Source organism: Ornithodoros turicata, chromosome 3 (genome assembly GCF_037126465.1).
Source record: "Ornithodoros turicata isolate Travis chromosome 3, ASM3712646v1, whole genome shotgun sequence".
In the NCBI taxonomy this organism is placed as follows: domain Eukaryota; kingdom Metazoa; phylum Arthropoda; class Arachnida; order Ixodida; family Argasidae; genus Ornithodoros; species Ornithodoros turicata.
This window is the reverse complement of record NC_088203.1, coordinates 27,662,455-27,685,423: the sequence shown is the minus strand read 5'-3', so window position 1 is coordinate 27,685,423 and position 22,969 is coordinate 27,662,455. Positions and strand designations below refer to the sequence as shown.

Below are 22,969 nucleotides of genomic sequence, written 5' to 3'. Positions count from 1 at the left end.
CCCACTACCTTGCACGAACTAAGACAGTTCATCGGACTTGCAAGCTACGTTCGACGCTTTATCAAAGGCTTCTCATGTATCGCCAAGCCTCTCACGAAGCTTATGTCAAAGCAGCAACCATGGCGATGGGAAAAAGAACAGCATAGCTTTGAGGAACTACGACGGAAATTGACTGAGTCCAACGCTAGCTTTATTCTCATACCAATCCCGCTCAGAGGTGCACACTGATGCTTGTAAAGACGGCCTTGGCGGTGTTCTGCTTCAAGAGCAATCTGATACACACCTGCATCCGGTCATGTACGTCAGCCGCAAGACGACACCAGAAGAGCAACGTTATCACTCTTACGAACTGGAAGCGCTTGCTGTTTGGACGATCGAGAAGTTGAGGCCGTACCTCTTGGGGATGAAATTTCTTCTTATTACGGATTGCAGTGCCCTGCGAACGGCATTGGCAAAGAGAGATTTGGTGCCACGTATTGGTAGATGGTACCTGAAGTTGCAGGAATTCCAGTTCGACATCGAACATAGACCTGGTACAAGCATACCACATGTTGATGCGTTAAGCCGAATGCCTCATGGAGAACCGGAGGAAACCGACTCTACTGATGGAGTACATGTGCTCGCTACTGCGTTGACTACGGAAGAGTGGCTCATAACGGCACAGAAGACGGATGCTGAGTTACGGAGCATTATAGAAGGCCTCCAGGCCCATCCGAAAGACGGAAACAGTGAATGTTTGCACCGCGAATATAAAATAATCAACGGACGACTGTACCGGAGAGTTCGCATCGACGATGGCGAACACCTGCGTTGGGTGGTGCCCAAGGCGGCGAGACACCAAATCGTCCGCAAGTGCCACGACGACGTTGGGCATTTTGCTGTTGAGAAGACTCTTGGAACTCTTGCGCCGTGATTACTGGTTCCCGCGAATGAAACGCTACCTGCGACGTTACATCGCTGGGTGCCTACAGTGTCTGTTTTACAAGAAACCTTCGGGGAAACAGCCAGGTTCATTGCACAGCATCGACAAAGTGGGTGAGCCGTTTCACACCCTTCATATGGACCATTTGGGCCCGTTCGTTAAGAGTAAAAACGGCAACATGTACATCATCGTTGCAGTAGACGCCTTCACCAAGTTCGTGCTACTACGCGCTGTCCGGAATACCTGTGCAAACGGCGCTCGACGCTTTTTAATGGACATAGTCGCTATCTTCGGCGCACCGAAACGTTTGATCACTGATCAGGGCACGTCATATACCGGTTCAAGTTTTCAGCAGTGTTGTCGAGACCTCAACATTGTCCACATCAAGAATGCGACTGCGACTCCTCGTGCCAATGGCCAGGTAGAGCGATATAACGGAATGATCACCCCAGCAATTGCCAGCTTGTGTGAAGACCCCAAGGGAAAAGACTGGGATGACAAGCTCCCTCAGATACAACACATATCACAAAGCGACACGCACCACACCGTTTGGTTGGCTTTTGAACTACAGACCGCGCTCTGCATCGGGGGATGATACGCTGGATGCTATGCACGAGATGTTCGATGCGGATCTGTTGAACAAACGCTTGACAGCAATCGACTACATCAGAGGATCAGCGAAAACAAAGGGAACGCTACAACCGGAAGAGAGCTGAAGCCCCGCACTACGCTCCTGGTGATCTGGTTCTCTTACGACATAATCCAGAGGCGAGGGGAGAATCTCGAAAGTTGAAGGAGTGTTACAAAGGCCCATATGTCATAACTGAGGCTTTGCCTAATGATTGCTACCGCATAGAGGACATCCCCGAGATACAGCGGACGACCCGCTTTTATAGCAATGTGGCGCCCGTGGACAAACTCTGGCGTTATCAGGTTGCTCAGGACAGTGACGACGAACTCGTTGCGTCCAAGGACTGTGAATCGGAAGATGACGACGTGGCTGTGCCTCGCCGTTCTTCGCGCGTCAAGGGAAAGCCAGAGCGGTATGGTTTGTCTCCCGGGACGGTCGGCATTTAGGATGGCAGAGTGTCACAGGCCGGTTACTGGCGCCACTAGAGCGCGGCGGCGGTTGCAGAGCGCTGCGTAGGGTAACAGGAGAAGCAGAGAAGAGAAAGAGACTGGTGTGGCAGCGGGCGGATCATATGCAGTACTTGCTAGTATGTGCGCTATGATTAAATCCAGTTATACTCTTTAGGTTGTCATGAATATACTGCAGAGCTCACGATCTAACAATACTAAGTAAAGACCTGGGAAGATCTGTTCCATATATCGGACTGGGAAGAGGTCCTATCTGCTTGAATGAAACAGTTCTTTTCTGAACCTCGGGTAATCAGCCCGTTGCGTCTTGAGGAAAGCGGAACGTCCACCCACACGTCGACTAGGATTACTAAACGATCAAATCCTCATAAATTAAATTAAATCAAGTACCGTATTTTCACGCGTATTAGCCGCGGCTTATGCGAGATTTTTTGTTTTCGCGGGCGCTCTGCGGCTTATCCGCGGGTGCGGCTTATCTGATGACTATTTTTCCCTGGTATTTTCCCAATACCCTGGATGAAACGAAAGGGCAGACCGTGCGTCATGTTTTTCGGAACAGGACCGCCCTGCCAGTGCACGAACAATACCGAACAGGGACGGGTCCACATTCGAGTGGACTGACCTTCCGGATACATTCCCCCTCGCAGCTTTAACAAAAGGGGTGACAGCAGGGGCGGATTTAAGGGTCTGTCATGGGGGGGGGGGGGGGGATTTCGTGCTTTGCGGCGCAGCATCGTCCAGGAGATAGGGTTTTTACATAGGGAACCATGCCCAAGAATTAGGGACAAAACGTAAAGCAGGCTTCACCTAAAACGGCTCCCATAGAGCCTGTGTATTTTGGAACGAAAAGCGCGTGCTACATATTCTGCTGGCAGCGCTTTACATTCGTTCTCTAATGGCATGTTGCCCCTGCCAAGACAAAACTTTTGAGCATTTTTTTGGGCATGAATAGTGGCATCTTCAAGGTTCCATTCGGGTTCCAAATTTTGAACATGTAAAGGAGCCTTCAATCGCCGCACAAACGCGTAGCGGCGAAGCCTACGTTCAAGGCCACGCGCAACCACAGGTTTGGGAAATGGCTCGCCGCAGAAGAGACTGCAACAGATAAAGAAGACAAATAAGACGTAACAATACGAGGAGCAAAGATTTGTGTGTTACTTCACGTGGTAAGGGTATAGGATATAAAAAGCTAAAAACTTGACAGCTGTTAGGAGAACTGACATCGTTCAGGTTGTAATAAAGAGCAAACGTGTATACATTATGGCTGTTACGAAGTCTGTTGGTATCATCTGCTAAACTGTGAGCAATCAAACAAAACATAAAATAAAGGTGTGGTCGGAGTGAACGGCACAACAAAGACAACAATAAATGATGACGATGAGATGGGGTGTTTCACCGCGGAGGTGCGTACCCTACCCCACTGCACGTGGAACATTATGTGAAGATGACGAAGGAAGGATGAGAACACAAGAAAGAACTAAAATGAACGGCAGAAAATGGACCAACGACAGCTTAAGACGGCATGTACTACTTTACACAGGAAAATGTGATATCTGAGATCCTACGATGTGCTAGGGTTGTCAAACCAAGTTTATCGAGGATAGGTTCATAATTATAGACACCAATGTGTCGGTCATAGAGAATGTCAATGACTCCAAGGGATTCAATGTTGTCATTCGGTCAATCTCTTATCGTTGAAAATTAGTGAAGCTAATTAAGTATACCATTTCAGTTAGCCATCGAACACTGATGAGACCGGCTAGGAAAGATATCCGAGAGGCCAGGTATGTTAGGCGCCCAAACGGCACGTCCGGGGCTCTCATAAATTTTTAATAACAACTGTGGAACCTAACAAAGGACAACCTGTATATCCTCATGTGTTTCCATACTGACTCCCGGAAGAATTCGAGGCTCGTTCGAGTAGACCGAATGTACAATCGTATCTATGAAATAGCGCACAAAAAAAGGAAACTAAAAAAATGACATGGTTGCAAAATTTGAGACATACACAAATAAAAGATTTGACTAAAATTGACTAACGAACCAACATTCAGTTTGATTGTAGAAACAAGGTATTTTGAGGCACGATAGATCTATAAGTTGACTAAATTTTGGCGTGGATATGTCTCGGTGACGTAGATGGTGTCGTCTAGACGAAAAAAAAGATGCTGAAGGCTGAAGGCAAGGCAGTGCAGAGAACCTACGGACACGCATGTAAGATGAGGGAAGTAGGACAACCATGCACACACGCGCATGACGCTGAACTATAAAACCGATCTATATATTCCGAAACTCCGAGTGGATGAACACACCGTTTGTATAGACTGCGGTTTCGTTTCTTCTTTCTCGCTCTCTCCTTTTTCCTTTCTTTCTTTTTTTTTGGGGGGGGGGGGGGCTTATTAATACCTGAAGACAATTTATGATACAGCTGATGATGTCAAGGTGCTCGCTAACGCAGGAGCCTCTCTAGCGAGGAAAGCGCAAAGACGGTCACGTGGTCGGTTTGTATTACAACACATTACTCTACTCTCTTTTGACCACAATAATGCTCGTTGCGCTGTCAATGTCATCTGCATATTTTAGACACTGTAGATATGTCGTTCACCTCGAAACTACAAAAAAAGTTAAGAAATCACGACTTTCTGCTGTTTTTGTTTGATTTGCGATTATCTGGCAACTTTCTGTTGTCGTCATCTCTCAAAATCTCTCAAAATAAACACAATTTCAGACAACAAAAAAATAGAAAAGTAAATAAATATATCATTCTGCTTTCCTGTCTTTTATTTTCCATACTTAATACAGCTAAAGCCGTAGTGGCTCAAATCTATCCCTACTGCCGCCTAATGCCGCGTGCTTTTCGACAGCCGTACTCCTGGCTTTTCTTTTCGTCAGTGGAGAGGGTTCTAGCAGGTGTGTTGTCTTATCAGCGTAGTTCTTCTGAAGATTTACAATCTTGATCCAAACATACATGCTTGCGCTTTCAGCAGACTGCTTGGGACTGTGTTGTTCGCTATCGCGTCTTTTTTCATTCGATCATCTTTGTTTCTGTAGGTGTGAAGAAAAGTTTATTGACCGGTTGATAAGCAACTGCGTGCACCACGTAAAAGTCAGTTGTGTAGCATCGATTGCTAATGCGTATGAGTTGAATAAATACGAATGAAGCACGATGAACATTTGATTTACACATAAGAGTTAGTGATGTCTTCATGTTGGGAAAAACTTCGCATGGCTGCATATGCGATCACAATGTCCTCCTTTTAACGTTGAAGCCAAAATAATCGGGAGCACTCCAAACTACGTTACTCAAGCTGTGACGCAACATTTGCCTCAGCTTGCCGTCGTCTGGATCTTTGGACGTCGTTCCCGATTTCCGTTCTTAGCTCACCTCGCGTCATAGAGTCCACATCTAACATGCGTGACACGCGCTGGTTGAGTTCGACACTTATACGTGGCCCCTTTCCTCCTGGATGCCATCTTCTTCCCAGTACATGACGTCACGTTTCTGATATCTGCTAGGCTGTAGCGCAGATGAATTTTCTTCTATCCTTTAACATATTTTAGCCCATCCCATGCTGCATCCCATTTGTTTGTTCGCCGATGATGTAGGTTCTCTAAGACACAATTTTTCTTTTTTAGTCCTTGGCTGGAAGGCCGTCCTAGTCAGCGCTGCTGCATGTGGCTCACCGCGGCGTGATGCGAAAAAACATGTATATACGGGGTCATGCTCTACTGTCCCTACCCCTTCCATTTGTTTCCCAGATCTAGAAACATAGTTAGGACGTTTAACGTCTCCTGACGCAGATCTTTCCCTGCAGTATCTTGCTCAAATTCTTTTACCACACGTCTAAAAAGATCCCATAAGTGTACTAGTTCATCTCTGGTGTCTGAGGAAAGAACTGGAGTCACAAGGCGTGGTAGATTATCAAGAAGTAAATCGACATCCTTTCCTGTTAATGATGTGAATTTAGCAACTTCCGTTTTGCTGTCAGTTAGCAGTCTGACGTTCGCGCCAGTTTCCTTTATAATGTCCACCAGTTTTCTCACGGACGTGTCTTTTCCTTTTGGATCGCGCACTCTATTAGCAGTGTCTACGTCCTGCATTTCCAGAGCAGGTTTTCAAGAGGCTGCTCGACTATTCGTATCTTCATGTGCAAAACATCAGGGACAATGAAGCGGGGTTCTATAGAGAACAATGGGGGGGTGCCGCACTGAGTTTTTCATGTTGCCATACATCTGCGTCTGCTTTCCACTGGCCGAATAATAACTTGTGAGTGTTTGTTTCACAAAATTGTTTATCATAATACCTAAGAGGATCGTTAATTCAAGAGCTTATATGCATTCCATTACCGATGCCAAACAATTTAAGAAATGCTTATGCGACCATTGCGGGCGGACGGGTAACGTGGAAATTGGAGCGATCTGCATGCCTACACTGGCGGCACTTTGCGGGGGGAAGGGATGAAGAGGGGGAGATGAAGGAGGAAGGCTCACGCGTCTGGCTGGCATGACCATTGCGCTGCATTGCCATTTTTCGATTTCCACTTTGTACGTGTTGTCATTGTTTGCTCCAGTTGACCAAAATGTTTCATGTACTTGCTTATTTACCTCCACGTATCTGCACATTTTTTTCATGTGGTTGTATGCTGGTATGTTAACATTATGCTACGAAATGCTAACCTCCCGTGTGTATTGCCTCCATGGCCAACAGGGGAAATAAATACATGAGTCTGTAGGTCTCACAGCAAAACAACCGTCCACCTTCCGCGACCCTTGCGACCCCAGCCCTGTCCTCGGACACCAGAGATGAACCAGCACAATCATGGCGTCTTTTCAGAAGTGTGGTAAAAGAATTGAGCAAGATACTACAGGGAAAGATCAGCGTCAGGAGACGTTAAACGTCCTAAGTATGTTTCTAGATCTGGGAAACAAATGCAAGAGGTACGGACAGTAGAGCGTGACCCCGTATATACATGTTTTTTCGCATCAAGCCGCGATGAGCCACATGCAGCGGCGCTGACTAGGATGGCCTTCTAGCCAAGGACTAGAAAAGATAAATTGTGTCTTAGAGAACCTACATCATCGGCGAACGAACAAATGGGACGCGGCGTGGGATGGGCTAAAATATATTAAAGTTGGAAGAAAATTCGTCTGCGCTAGAGGCTAGGAGATATCAGAAACGTGACGTCACGTACTGGGAAGAAGGTAGCACCACTGATCTCTATGTATAAAGGCTGGATAGCGGATGGGTGAGGGTATCGCGGGAAAGGGTACGACCACCGGCCGCCATATTGCGGTGCTCAAAAGAGCGATTACAGCCCATAGGAATGCATGTAAGCTGTGACAAGTTTTGCTGTTTGTGAGCGCTTCCCTTGCTGCTTCGCTAAAATTTTGCCACGGATCGCTCCAGAAATCCCTCGTGATTGGATTCCTTACGTTTTTTGTGTGAAATCCCGTCACATACATGTTATTTCCTGTCTATTTTGTACTCGTGTGAGCGCGTGTCGTTCCAATCTTGTACTTTGAACTACGATTATGTGATTTGCTGGTTTTGTGTGGTGTTGTATTTGTTGTGTTACGTTTCCTTTGTCGTCCGTCAGCGTGTTGGTTCCCGTGTTTCTCCCATTTCCTTTCTGCTCGGGGGTGCGGAATGCCAGGGAATGTTTGGCACGTTTGTTTATGTAACTACCTTAATATGCTTGGGTATAAACATTATGCTTTGCACAGGAAGTTTAGATATGACTGGTTATGACACGAAATGCCGAACGGCACTAAAGCACTTCCAAAGGACTAGAATGATATGTGATATAAAGGCTATATGACGGTAAAAACATACCGACTAGAAATATGTGCACTGGGGAAATAAATGGCGGTAAAGACAGTTCAAAATGACTAGAGGTAGAGTGAATAAGTCATAAAAAGGCTAAGTAGCAAGGTCTTGTGGTGAAAGTTCCAACATCAAAGTATCGCAAGTCCAGTAGCAACAGCAAGTTTGAAGCAGTCAAGCAGGTAAGTGGGCAGAGTGCATTACTGGTTGTTGAATATGATCAACCTTGACAATTTCTTTCGCAGCTGTGGCCTGGCTGTCACCTTCTCTGTATATTCTTTGGCAAGGTGGTACAGTCCGATACTGCTGTAGCACTGGGAAACTTCTTTGATCAGACGGATCACATTGTTTTCATTTGGGCTGCATTCAAACATGTGTTGTCGCAAGCTTAAGCAGCGAGAATAAAGAGTAGACATTCGAGGTTGAAAAATTATTTATTGTCTCTAAGTAAAGTAAACATGCTGGAATGCACCAAAGAGACATGTGGCTGGTGTGTTTGTATTTTCACTCACGTCCACTTATTTCCTTGCTTTCTTTACGGTTCTTCCACAGCATTTTATGTCATAAAACATGATGTCCAGTCAATGACAGTATTCTGTTCAGGAAGTAAGAACTGCTGCTATTGAAATGAAGCTGAACCATCGTGTGCAGACAGGGAATAAGATGTAACACGTTCGAATTGTTGGACATAAACGAAAACTCAACGCAGGCAACTCAGGGTCGAACTCAGCTGCACCTGTGTAGTGTTATTTTGTGTCCGAAGTAACTTGGGAGCAACTCGTTCTTTTTTTAAAGTAACTCTGTAACGTTTCAAGCTACGTTTCGGGCTGAATAACTTAGTTGCATTTTTCACACGGTAACTTTGTAACGAGTTCCTTTTGACGGGCAACTTCTCGATCTATGCTTTCAACTCTGCATGCTTTTTGTACACTACATAAAGTAAGATACTTTTGCCCCAGTGAGTTTGTTGCGTATTTTAAATGCATGCAAGTGAATTCCTAGAGGTACATATTTTGAGCAAGATAAATGAGTTTTTCATGCATGTGTGTTCAACTAGCTTTTAGTGGATATAAATCTGGCCTCTACATATGTCGCATGCATTATTACTTTCTGGAGGTGTTCTGGGAAGTCGAACTTGTTGGGCACAGCGTCAGGCCTCAGTCGAACGGTTTGGCCCGTTCTGTCGAAGCATTTGTTTTTAAAATATTTGCTGCAGACCAGTGATGTCGTCGACGGCGTCCAGTCCTTTCGCCTGACATTTACCGCACACTTTGTTTAAATGTTCTGGGCGGCCGTGAGGGAACCTGCATTGAACAATTTATGCCATCAATTACGGAAGGGATGACAAGGCTAATCCAAGCAAGCAATCGTCGATACCGTGACCAACAAACTGAGCCGCAGATATCACAGCTGACAAGCGCACTTCAACGCTTGCTGAGTGCCGAGACCATACCCGTGAACTGCAGGAAGGCTAGACTATCACAATGACTCTATGCAGATAACGTACGGCTTAAACTTTAACGCTTAGATCTTGAGATACGATTCACAAAGTGCAGCGCACATGCATCAACAGCAACGTTTTGTCACTCCGCTCGTGGACTAATAAATCACATTTATTTGTAAAACCATGTCACTTACTTGTGAAATGTCGTCCCCGGTGCCTTGCCAGTACGGTCAGCACACCCATAACCACAGCAGGCGGGCATGACACCACAAAAGTGCTACGCAAAGGCGCATGCACATAATGCAGCTGAGTGGCGGACGGCAATGTTTTGAGCTTCCCAAGATGGCGGCCGGCGACCGTACGGTTGCACCCTCAATCCGCTATCCAGCCTATTACTATAGAGATCAGTGGGTAGCACCCAAGAGGAAAGAGGCCAGGTTTAAGTGTCGAACTCAGCCAGCGCGTGTCACGCATGTTAGATGTGGACTCTATGACGCGAGGTGAGCTAAGAACGGAAATCGGGAACGACGTCCAAAGATCCAGACGACGGCAAGCTGAGGCAAATGTTGCGTCACAGCTTGAGTAACGTGGTTTGAAGTGCCCCCGATTATTTTGGCTTCAACGTTAAAAGGAGGACATTGTGATCGCTATGCAACCATGCGAAGTTTTTCCCAACATGAAGACGTCACTAACTCTTATGTGTAAATCAAATGTTCATCGTGCTTCATTCGTATTTATTCAACTCATACGTATTAGCAATCGATGCTACACAACTGACTTTTACGTGGTGCACGCAGTTGCTTATCAACCGGTGAATAAACTTTTCAACACACCTACAGAAACAAAGATGATGGAATGAAAAAGACGCGACAGCGAACAACACAGTCCCAAGCAGTCTGCTGAAAGCGCGAGCATGTACGACGGCTGGATCAAGATAGTAAATCTTCAGAGGAAATACGCTGATGAGACAGCACACCTGCTAGAACCCTCTCCACTGACGAAAAGAAAAGCCAGGAGTACGGCTGTCGAAAAGCACGCGGCATTAGGCTGCAATAGGGATAGATTTGAGCCACTACGGCGTTAGCTGTATTAAGTGTGGAAAATAAAAGACAAGAACGCAGCACGATACGTTTTTTTTTTTTTCGTTGTCTGAAATTGTGCTTATTTTGATAGACTTTGATAGGTAGAACAGAAAGTCGCCACAAAATCGCAAATGAAACTCAAACAACAGAAGTCGTGACTTCTTAACTTTTTTTGCAGTTTCGATGTGAACAACATATCTACAGTATATAAAAAATGCAGATGACATTGACAAGGCAACGAGCATTATTGCGATCAAAAGAGAGCAGAGTAATGTGTTATAATACAAACGTAACACGTGACCGCCTTTTACAATTGCGCTTTCCTCCCTAGAGAGAGGCTCCTGCGTTCGCGAGGAAGCCTGACATCCTATAGCTGTATCATAAATTGTCTCCCCCCCCCCCCAAAAAAAAAAGAAAAAGGAAAAAGGAGAGAGCGAGAAAGAAGAAACGAAACCGGCAGTCTATACAAATGGTGTGTTCAGCCACTCGGAGTTTTGGAATATACAGATCGGTTTTATAGTTAAGCGTCATGCGTGTGCGTGCATGGTTGTCCTACTTCCCTCATCTTACATGCGTATCCGTAGGTTCTCTGCACTGCCGAGCCTTCAAGCCTCCAGCATTTTTTTCGTCTAGACGACACCATCTACGTCACCGCGACATATCCACGCCAACATTCACTCCACTTATAGACCTATCGTGCCTCAGAATACCTTGTTTCTATAAGCAAACTGAATGTCGGTTAGTTAGGCACACTTTAGCCCGCCAATTTTAGTCAAATCTTTTATTTTTGTATGTCTCAAATTTTGCAACCATGTCCTTTTTTTTTTTTGCGCTATTTCATAAACACGATTGTACATTCGGTCTACTAGAACGAGCCTCGAATTCTTCCGGGAGTCAGTATGGAAACACATGAGGATATACTGGTTGTCCTTTGTTAGGTGCCACAGTTGTTATTAAAAATTTATGAGAGCCCCGGACGTGCCGTTTGGGCGCTTAACATGCCTGGCCTCTCGGATATCTTTCCTAGCCGGTTGCATCAGTGTTCGATGGCTAACTGAAATGGTATACTTAATTAGCTTCACTAATTTTCAAAGATAAGAGATTGACCGAATGACAGCATCGAATCTCTTGGAGTCATTGTACATTCTCTATGACCGACGCATTGGTGTCTATAATTATTAACCTATCCTCGATAAACTTGGTTTGACAACCCTAGCACATCGTAGAACGTCAGATATCACATTTTCCAATGCAAAGTAGTACATGCCTCGTCTTAAGCTGTCGTTGGTCTATTTTCTGCCGTTCATTTTAGTTCTTTCTTGTGTTTTCATCCTTCCTTCATCATCTTCACATAATGTTCCACGTGCAGTGGGGTAGGGTGCGCACCCCCGCGGTGAAACACCCCATCTCATTGTCATCATTTATTGTTGTCTTTGTTGTGCCGTTCACTCCGACCACACCTTTATTTTATGTTTTGTTTGATTGCTCACAGTTTAGCAGATGATACCAACAGACTTCGTAACAGCCATAATGTATACACGTTTGCTCTTTATTACAACCTGAACGATGTCAGTTCTCCTAACAGCTGTCAAGTTTTTAGCTTTTTATATCCTATACCCTTACCACGTGAAGTAACACACAAATCTTTGCTCCTCGTATTGTTACGTCTTATTTGTCTTCTTTATCTGTTGTAGTCTCTTCTGCGGCGAGCCATTTCCCAAACCTGTGGTTGCGCGTGGCCTTGAACGTAGGCTTCGCCGCTACGCGTTCGTGCGGCGATTGAAGGCTCCTTTACATGTTCAAAATTTGGAACCCGAATGGAACCTTGAAGATGCCACTATTCATGCCCCAAAAAATGCTCAAAAGTTTTGTCTTGGCAGAGGCAACATGCCATTAGAGAACGAATGCAAAGCGCTGCCAGCAGAATATGTAGCACGCGCTTTTCGTCCGAAATACACAGGCTCTATGGGAGCCGTTTTAGGTGAAGCCTGCTTTACGTTTTGTCCCTAATTCTTGGGCATGACGACCGTATGGGGGGCGGTCGCCCCCCCCCCCTTAAATCCGCCCCTGGGTGACAGTGAATCATGTCTCCTGGAACATGTCTTAGTGAGCCGCTCTGTAATATTTCTGATTCTCTATTGATTTTGTATGTGCATCACTTGTTTAGCGCACAATGCAGTCGCGTCGTATTACCAGCGGCTTATCTGAAAGAGCGGCTTATCTGCAAAAACATTTTCAAAATGTATCTAAAAACGAGTCCTGCGGCTTCTCTGCGGTGCGGCTAATACGCGTGAAAATACGGGTAAGTGTTCAACACAACGCAAGCAAGCAAGAGAGCAGCTACTTAACGCGAACATTGTTTCTCCCGGGAACCTTTACTGAACACAGCGATTCTCCCAATAAGGTCCTCCAAGTGATCTGGTACCCATTCCGGTTTGCCATCAAAACACCTCAAAATGCTTTTAAACCATCTAGGTTAGCGTCGGACGTGCTCGTCGAAACACCGTGTTCACATTGGTGAGCGGCGTATTTACGGAGGATTTTTCACTGGTCATCTCGTGGCAACGCAGAATAGAGCTCGAAAATTGCTAGGTCGGCGACCACGCGGGACCACCTGTTAGGGGTTTTCACTGTCACAATCCTGTTTCGAACATCAGGGGTTATGTTCTCAGAGATACTGCAGGGAAATTTAGTTGGAAGGTTGGTAGGTTGGTTCGTAAGCGATTCCAATACTGTGTACGTGTTCTAAAAACGCCGAATGATAATGTATGCCATTTGATCTGTTGCATTAGCTTTGCAGTAATGCAGGCTTTTACCTTGAGTCCTTGTTTTCAGGTGTGCAAAAATGGACAACATTATGACATAGTAACCGAAAATGTGGGTACGCTTGAAACCAACGTCACTCGATTCGACCAAATGGGCGGTTTGAGGGACAACAGTATCACAATAACGTTCGACTCGGTTTGCACTATGTCGGGAAAGGTACGTATACAATTGTGAAGGTCCTGTATCTCAGCAGCCTAACCATTACCATTGCTGCGTTTATGCAGAGTTACACGAACGTGCGAAATCCATTTCTCGTGCCCCGGTACAGTCAATGTGTAAAGTGTACATTGTATATTCCCTGAGTCTGTCTTACACTGTATCTTTTTACATTTCTGGTGCTTCGGCTATACAGGGTGCCCTAGCTAAATGCGAACGTATTCTTAACACGATGGTCCGATGGTGTCCAGAAATGAGCTTTGAGCGCAGATCGTTGCTGGGCTGGATTGGGCCTCGGACCAAGCAATTTCGATAGGGAGAAGGGGCAAGAGTCCAGCTGATTAAAAGGCGTTTGTGCTGCGTTTTGTGAAATACGCCATTTGACATGGCGTTTCTGTAGAAGACACCATTAGAAACTATGGTTTGAAACTTGCGCCATAAAGGCTTGCGATACACACGAAATACAGGGTGCCCCAGCTAACATATTTAAAAAATATATGTATATCACTTTTTCCGAGATCAAATCAATTGCAATACACTGTAAACTGAAAAACACCCTTATGGGTGTAAATGGCTTGTCCTATAACTCACACCACTTTTTACACCGTATGGTCTGGAACACCCTTTTTAGAGGGTGTATTCTGTGTAAAACACCCTTTGAAGGGGTGCTTTTCCTTGAAAATGTCTTGTTTTGCACCCTTTAAACACCCTTTTAGGAGCGTGTTTAACACTCTTACACCCTTTCGAAAGGATGTAAGCTCCCGCGGCAGCATGCCGAGCTATACAGTCCGACGTTTCTGCTTGTATGGCAACAACCACCCTATAGAGACGGCATAGTTCCAGCCGTGGTTCCCCCGCAGAACCTAAACTGGAGCACAGCGCGTCACTGGCAGCCCTCATCATCCTAGCAACACTGAGTGAGCAAAAAAAACAATTAAAATAAAATGAAAGCAAAACAGTCGGACATGCGTAAGGGAAGAGGTGAAGATCGTAACATCGTAACGCCGTCCGTGCTCGTGAAATGAGCGGCGTTACGATGCTGCCATCTTGAGACAATGCCAGTAATGAGCCCGGGCATCCTCGGTAGCCTAAAGTGGCGTACCAGATTGATCATATACTGAAATATAGTTAGTACGTTCGCTAAGCTTAGTGCGACAAAACTCGTCTGTAACGGTGATGACAATGTGTCTTTGCAATTAACACGTACACCTGTAACGAGTCAAAGATATCAGCGAGCTTCCTGACATCCCTCCCTGTCAAATATTGTGTTTTCAACTCAAGCTATCGTATGAAACAGCACTTGGTGTAATAAAGAGTATTTTCTCATACACCTTTTTAGCACCCTTTTTGCGGCGTTTGGTTAACTTTGCGGAATTAAAAAAGGTTACTGGAATTTACTGTGTATAGCATACGCTGAAGGGCCCTCGTCAGGAGGGCATTAGCGAACTGACCACAATAACTTTAATAATAACTTTTAACTTTTAATAATAATAATTTTTTAATTATAAAATGAGAATATCTGGTCCCTTCGGTCGCCTGATACCGGAGCCGTTTGCGGAAAAAAAACGTTGATAGATCGTCCGCAAAAAATTCGTGAAGGAACACATTTTGTGCATTGCGCATCTTTGAGAAGCGTCTTTCCTTCACCCCCAGTGTGAGAGGGGAAAGAGCACAATATCGCCTCCTGCGTCCTGGAAAAATATTAAAAGAAAACAAGGGCAGTTCCGATGTCACAGGGTACATTTGTTTTTGTTTTGTTTCTATAAGTTTAAGCTAATCTTCGACGCATGAGGCAGCACTGTGCTCCTTCACCCTCTCACACTGGGTGAAGGAAAGACGAGTCTCCGAGGATGCGCAATGAACAAAATAAAGAAAAATTTGCGGGCGATCTATCGAACGGATCTGTTCTTTCTTTTTTTTCTTCTTTTTTTGAAAACTGCTCCGATAGCAGGTGACCGAAGGGACCAGATGCTCTCATTGGGACAACTTCGTAGCTTTTCTTTTCTTTCGAGTTTGCTAATGCCATCCTAAGGAGTGCCCTTCAGCATTTGCACTATATTGCAATTGATTTGATCTCTAAAAAGTGATATACATATTTTTTTAAATATGTTAGCTGAGGCACCCTGTATTTCGTGTGTATCACAAGCCTTTATGGCGCAAGTTTCAAACCATAGTTTCTAATGGTGTCTTCTACAGAAACGCCGTGTGAAATGGCGTATTTCACAAAACGCAGCACAAACGCGTCCTAGTCAGCTGGACTCTTGCCCCTTCTCCCTATCGAAATTGCTTGGTCCCTGGCCCAATCCAGCCCAGCAACGATCTGCGCTCAAAGCTCAAAGCTGGACACAATCGGACTTCGATCGTTATTGTGAAGGGGCTCATTATTTTATTCCCCACCTCCCCACCAGCAATGGGGTAAAGTATCGCCCCCGGCGATGAACCTCTCCATCTCAAATAAAGTTGTTGTTGTTGTTCACAAAACGCAACATCTCAGGGGCGTGTTCCACAGCCTTGTTTCTCAGATGAGCTTTCTGCCTGAAAAAAAGGGTATTCATTTGCAGACACTTCCTGAAGGGCGTAGAAAATTTTCTGTGCTCTTCGTGTGACAGCCGCGCTGTACTTGCGTGTCGGTATCTATCCTGTGCTGCAATTATCCCGGATAAGCTTGACTACTTGGGTCACGCCGACGGGTCTGCCGACAGGTGGCTACGAAGGGCTCTGCTCGCCAGAGCCGTATATTAAAAGGGAGTCTGGCCATTAATGGGTCATGCCTATACCTGAAGCTCCACCCACTTTTTCAGCTTTCCGACCAATGAAGTCATGAAATATGGGGCGTTATCAATCAGCCTATCCTCACTATTTGCCCCCCTATCCAACATGGGCAGCGCCATTTTGGGTGGCAAGTGGATTGGATGGGATTGAAATGGATACCTCTCGCAATCTGCAAAAGTAGTGGATTGTTGGTGCAAATTTGATAAGCACCACCTAGGGAGCGTAAGGCACGTCGGGAATTGTCGTCTGCTTCCGTCATTGTACCGCTGCCGGCAGAACCACCTGCTGGGACACATTCTGTTGTCGGTATGATTTTTAAACAAATCTACATGAATAGTTGGAATATAAGAGGCAAGAATGTTTATATCCATGAAATCCAGCTGTTAAGTACAAGATTGTACAGCACAGCGCCGTTTTTGTTACGATTTCGTTGTGATCGCAGTGTTCACTAGGCCTAACACCGGCGACAAAACGTATTTTCAGTTAGATATCGATGGATGAGCATAAGTTGAAACTGATTTCCGAAAAATTTATATTGGGATGTACATTTGCAGCATAAAATCAGGTTAGTCTGAAAATTTTTTGTCACGAAATCTTCGCTTCACAGTGTTTGTTTTCGTCGCCATTTTGGGTGGCTGTATGTTGTCATGGCGACCCCCTTGGTAAAAAGCAAACCAATCAGAGGAGCGAAACTGTGATTGACAGGTCGAGCCTCTTGTGACTCCTCCCAATGGCCAGACTCCCTTTTAATATACGGCTCTGCTGCTCGCTGTCGCTGCGCGCGCCCTCGTGGCCCCATGTGCAAAGAGCTCCGTGGATAACCCGGGAGTACCCGCGATAGGCGAAATTGAAGCAGTACGCTGCAAATTCGAGGGAAAGGAAGATGTGCGCGTGCTGGTGCATCACGCTGCGCACTTATCATAATGTTGATAATATGCCGACAACGAGCGAGCTTGGAAGTCGTGCACGGGTTCCACCCAGCAGTTGGCAGTAATGTTAATGTAATGTACACGAAGAAAGTGTCACTCGACGATTCTCCTGTTTTGGCACGTTACAAGAAGGGTGCGAACTTTTCGCTACAGCATTTTGAGTTACTTGGTTACGCTTGGATTCCGTTATACACCCCGTTCCACGCTGCTTGTAGTGAATGAATGGAATTTGTGTGCGCACGTACACGTCCTTGGAATTTCATTTCAGGGAATAAGTTTCGCAAATAGTGGCAGTGACACAGATTTAACATAGTATATCAATTTAAGTGGAAAAGTTAAACATCATGATATATGCTCTGTACATAACGTATTCTACGTACGTAGATGGGTAGAAATCCAGCGAACCGGTAGGGATGTAGGAAGGGAGTTGCCTCAGGACAGAAGCCGCCGATATTTCGAACAGAGACTGTTCTTCAGAAGAACAGTCTCTGTTCGAAATATCGGCGACTTCTGTCCTGAGGCAACGTATTTCTTGTCGTTCCCGCTGAGATTAGTTTCTATCTACGCCATTTTCGAAAACACAGCGATACATGCTATTGCATTCAGAGTGTTTGAAATCCAGAATCTAATACCTAAAAGGTGTGAAAATTTAATCCCCATAATGTGTATGTCGACTTGCGGATTTATATCGTGGTGCCAGGAGACTGAATCCTGTCCCGCCGTGCTCGTGCCTGAATGCTGTTCCTCGCATGTCGTAGAAATATGGATCTTGAACGCGAGGAAAACGTGCAGAGCCAGGTTATAAGCGATATAGCCACGGGACTTTGTGTGCTTTACATAACCAAATGCTTCCAACAAGTACCCGTCCCATACAGTCAGGGTCGAGCCCCCCCCCCCCCCCCCCCAACTCCTTACAGCCGCCAAATATTTTGTGACACTCGCACCCTTTTTTCCTGCCCACTTCTAGAGGGGTTATTATTGCAAGCGTAGCTTAGACGTGTGGCAGCAGCGCTGCCTGCACCACTGCTCTAAGACACGTAATGAAACGCATGGAGAGGAATGGAGCATCAAACAGCGAAAGCAAACGAAAAAGAAGTGCGCGAGAGCTCCGGGATAGCCATTCACCGACGCTGTTTGGTTTCTTTCGCACTGTCGCACACAATCTGTATCGGCCCGCAATCCTGGTCGGCGTAATCCCGCTGGGCACGCTGTACCGTCCGCACTTCACGTTCGTGATGTTGGTTTTCATTTGCAGCCGTCTGGTAGAAGCTTTGCACAATACCCCTAAAAGAAAACACCGGTCCAGGATGTCTATTTCAGCGTTTGTCTATGTTGTTTTCTTAGTGCGGGTCGCTGTCATCGCCGCCATCTTGCCAACTCGGAAGTGGCAGTGCGAGTAGCGAGAAGGCGAGGGTGAAAGGAAGCCACTGGTCCTGCGCCAACCCTTGAAGTGTGTAATCACGTTCGCGAACGGGGGACAAGTGTCTACGTTGTTGATCTGGAGCCATCTCAGAGTCCCACAAAAATTGTTCCGCGCAGCGAGCGTCAGTGCATGCATGTAAACAATTTCCGCGACCAAGCGCTCCCATGGATTGGATATGCCGGTGAGCACACCAGTTCTCCTAGCTCACCATAGTTGCCCACCAGCCGCGCGTCGTCGTCTTCGCGGCGACTTTTAAATTTCTCGCGCGCGCTATATCGATAAACCTGGTTTCATCACAACATTTCTTGGACGATCCTTTCTTGCTAAAACTTGCATGCAAATCTTGGATTTCCTTCGAATGGCCGCACTGCCACCGTCGTACTTCGGTAGCGTTTGCTGAATTGTGTCCACTAGGCTAAATCATTTTCTCGCTGTCCCGGTCCATTTTTGCTTTCGAAAGAGGACATTTCGGGCCACAGTTCACTGGAGAACAAGCTTTGGATCTTCCAGTCGACGACTGTGTCGGTGTCTTCTACGATATATGCTTATGTGGCTTTTTGTGTTCTTATATTTGACATCGTACACCACGAACTCTCGAAGTTGGGCTCAAAAAATCAGTTAGGCTGCTGGAAAGCAAAAGTCTCGTTCAAAACTGTGAAAGGATAGTTGATCAAAATTTATCCCTGCAATCAGGTAACGCATATGTAACGGTTAAGTACCGCTTGGCCATGAGGTACATTTTTTAAAAAATGTACCTCTTACATGCGCCCTCACATGCGGTACATGTAACGGATAGCGGGCAGCGATTTAGGCCTACCCGTCCGGGTGGTTCCCCTCCTACACGATATATTAACAGCCCCAGGAAGCTGCACTGCACGATAAATATAACAAACAAATACCTTTATTCGAAAATTATATCCATTTCAGGGGTGATGCTTGTCCATCGCGAGCGTGCATTGTCATGATGCACAAACGCTGAACACACGGGGCACAACGTATATGTATGAACGATTACCACTGCATCTCTCCTTCACCATTGCAGCTGCTCTGTGGTCACGCTTTATCTCTTCCACACCTTTGGATTGCTGTTCTTCCCCAACTTCCGTTTCTTCCGCAGAACGTAACACCAACCACAGTCTGTCTCACCCATTTACGACATCGCCTGGACGTAACCTAGGAGAAAATACGATGTAAAAAAAAATCCAACAACCGAAATAGCTTGCCTGAAAAACATGCCTACTTGGTTGTGTAATCCAGGTGTAAAGTGCAATCTAGGCTCCTCTAATTCACGCATCAACGTTCGTGCATGAAGCACAAAGTTCGTTGTCTCCGTCCCTCAGTCGTTGTGTCCAGCCTGCCGGTGATCAGGACCACTGGGAATCAGAGCGAAGATAAACGCAAATGCATCTTGCAGACGAATAATTACTTCAGAGATATAATACGCACCTTAAATGCCTCCAACCTTGGAAGCGTCGAACGAATTTCTTCGAAGACCGAGCAGTCTCGTCCTCGCTCCCCGACATTTCAAAACAGACTGATTTGCAGCGGTTCCAAGAAACGCATTCTTCCCAAACGCGCGATCCCTCACTGTCACGGGTTCTAGTTATTGCACTTCTTTGACAGAATGATAGTGCTCATCCATTACGGCACTGCTGCATAATGGAATTTATTGACTGGTATTCGGAATCACACGAAATATTTTTTCAGCGCATGGATATCGTGAGAAGGCGTTCGTACTCATGCACCGGAAACACGCGGTACACATGAGATACATCTGCTATAGATCGCGCTTAAAAGGTACCTAGCCGGTACGGATGGGTCTCGGAGAATTTCGCAGTGGTCGCGAACTGTACCTGCTGGTTGAGGACTGTACCTCATGTGTACGCTTGGCCCAGGTGCGGGTCTTCTTTCATGCGGTACATATCGGGAGCCGGATTTGGGCCGGGAGCCGGGAGTGTGGGAAGCCAAGCGAAGCCATGTTGTCCAAGCTTTGAAAGCAGTCATTAAGCTAAAAAAATAGGGAAAACAATGCAGGTGCAGTACCTCTGCACATAGAGGGACCAGTTCAGCAGTATAGCTTGAGCAGAGATGGGTAGAAATCCAGCGAACCGGTAGAATGTAGGAAGGAGTTGCCTCAGGACAGAAGCCGCCGATATTTCGAACAGAGACTGTTCTTCTTCTTGAGCAGGTTTTGACCGCATAGCGTTAACAACCCTTTAACTGGTGCACTACAAGGCAGTGTTGTGCCCGCTACTCAATTTAAGTAGCGCTACAAATTTACGAATGTAGCGCGCTACCGCTACCAAAAAAAATGTAGCGCAATTACCCTTCCGCTACTTTCTCACCGAAAGCCTATGAATATGTGACACGATACATTCAAAGATATGTGCTCTTGCTGATACTTTATTTCTTGAGATCAGTACTTTCTGAAAAAGTCATTACACACTTGCATTCACCTTCAAGAACAGTTGCGGCTCAAAGTTCCCGTCACTGAGGCTAACATGTTTCTTGAACGTATCGGCGCAAACACTGAAAAGTCGTTCGGCACACGCACTTCACGGAACGGCGGTATTCAGCTCCCCGTGCACTCTTGGATAACCCTGCTTTAGCGATGTCAAAGTTATCTGGCACAAAGAGGTACTGAATAAGCTCACATCAGCTGGATTTGCTGTAGAAGTTGACTCCCCAAAAGAGCCGCCCCCGGAGCTCGCTCTTGGATTCCTCGGCGCGCTCACTTGAGGCGACCGCTAGCTGGTTACTTCCTTTCGTTGGTTTTCATCCGGGAGCCATGAGAGCTTAAACGTCGGAATTAAAATAGCAGCAATTTGAAGGTTCTGGTCTGACATGAATCGGTCGAACTTGAAGTGAATACCATGTATTTTGCTGGTTTCGCAGTTGAATACGATACGGAGCATGTAGTAAAATCACCTTTAGACGCTAGAGTCTAGCGTCTAATTTATTTTATTTTCTCCCTCAAAAGTAGCGGTAGCGGAGGCGGTTCCGCTACTCAAAATTGTAGCGGAAGTTACTTCCCCGCTACAAATAACAAATGTAACGGAATTGCACCTCAGCTACTGAAGAAAGTAGCGATTACAGTAGCGCCGCTACGCACAACACTGCTATAAGGTGAAGATTGTTCTGATTGCTTCAGATAACGGGCATATCTCCCTTCTATTCAGAATATCCGTTCTTTCGGAATTACAGGATAAGTAGCAACCGAGCTGGTGGTTGTAGTGGTGGTGTGGTTGCAAGACGAGGGACAAGATCGGTTGTTGAAGGGATAAGTTCTGTGTGTGTGTCGCTTGTCCCTCGTCTCGGGGTTTCGTTGACATGAATGGATGTCGGTTTGCGGAAAGTCCGGATATAAAATGTAGATGCGGAATTGTTCCAGCTCTGAAAGACAGTTACAGCTTTATGAGAGAATATGTGAGTTTATACAAATTACGAGGAAGCATTATGACCTGCTGACAACATATAGATGTGTCGGTCTTTCCAGACCTATAGCTTCACGAGACGAGGGACAAGAAGGGTTCTTGAAGGGACAAGTTCTCTGTGTGTGTCGCCTGTTCCATCGTCTAGGGGTTACGTAAACATGAATGGATATCGGTGAATTGTTCCGATTCTGAAAGAATGTGATTAGATACTGTACAGCTATTAGTTCGAAGACATCGCTTGTGGGATAAGCAAATTACGCAGAAGCATTATAACTTGCTGACAACATATTTTCTTTTCTTGACAGATGTGTTTGTCGTCCAAGAGGTATAGCTTCACGGGCGGCTACGTCATCTTCGACGTCCACTTTCACTACCTGTGTTCAGCACCACAAGGCTCCATAGACACCAAGGGCGACTTTGGCGTTGTGAAGTGGGCAAACGTTAATATGAACAAGAACTACGCGGGGATAGAGTGCCCGTCTTATTGCTTCTTCTAAGCGCACGGGTAAAGAATGTGATTACCATTGGGATGCGGAGTATTGTTTACAAGGCCGCGAAGCAATCTGATGTGATATGATGCAATATATGATGTTCCATCCATGACTCCTGCCTGCAGTCTTCCTGCCGTGTTAGACAGCGTAGAGGCTGTTATGCTGCCTTGCGAGATGGCTGAACCAAAGTCTAAAGCGAAAGCCGAAGTCCGTAAGTATGGACGATGAGAAGCGTTGCCTTTCCAATTACGTTAGTACGACCAGGCGGATATCCTCTCGGAGACAGTACGTATCTGCAATACCGTAGAGCAAAAGCCGTTCTATTTCCTATGGAAATGAATGAACCAGGGAATGAATCGACCATGGCAGGTTTCACTTCATATTCTGTTCGGGTAAAAATTAATTCGAATATAGAATCCCGTATTGGATGCGATTCGAAAAAAGTCGAAAATTCGCGAATATGTTTAACTAACATTGCGAATGACTTAGTAAATCATGCCACATGCATGTCAAGCATGCCATGCCCGAAGCGGAGTGGGGGGTAACGACATTTCTATAGTTTTCGTTT

The 22,969-nt window shown here is 45.8% G+C and overlaps 1 protein-coding gene across 1 annotated transcript in view; it reads left to right on the top strand.

Moving 5' to 3' along the window:
* Positions 1-22,513, top strand: part of LOC135388333 (uncharacterized) — a 33,115-nt gene extending 10,602 nt beyond the window's left edge. Inside the window, exons 8-9 of the mRNA XM_064617817.1 lie at positions 13,206-13,352; positions 22,216-22,513. Of these exons, the coding sequence (XP_064473887.1) occupies positions 13,206-13,352; positions 22,216-22,407 (339 nt within the window). The 3' untranslated portion in view covers positions 22,408-22,513. The remainder of the gene's footprint in view (positions 1-13,205; positions 13,353-22,215) is intronic.
* Positions 22,514-22,969: the final 456 nt, after the last annotated feature.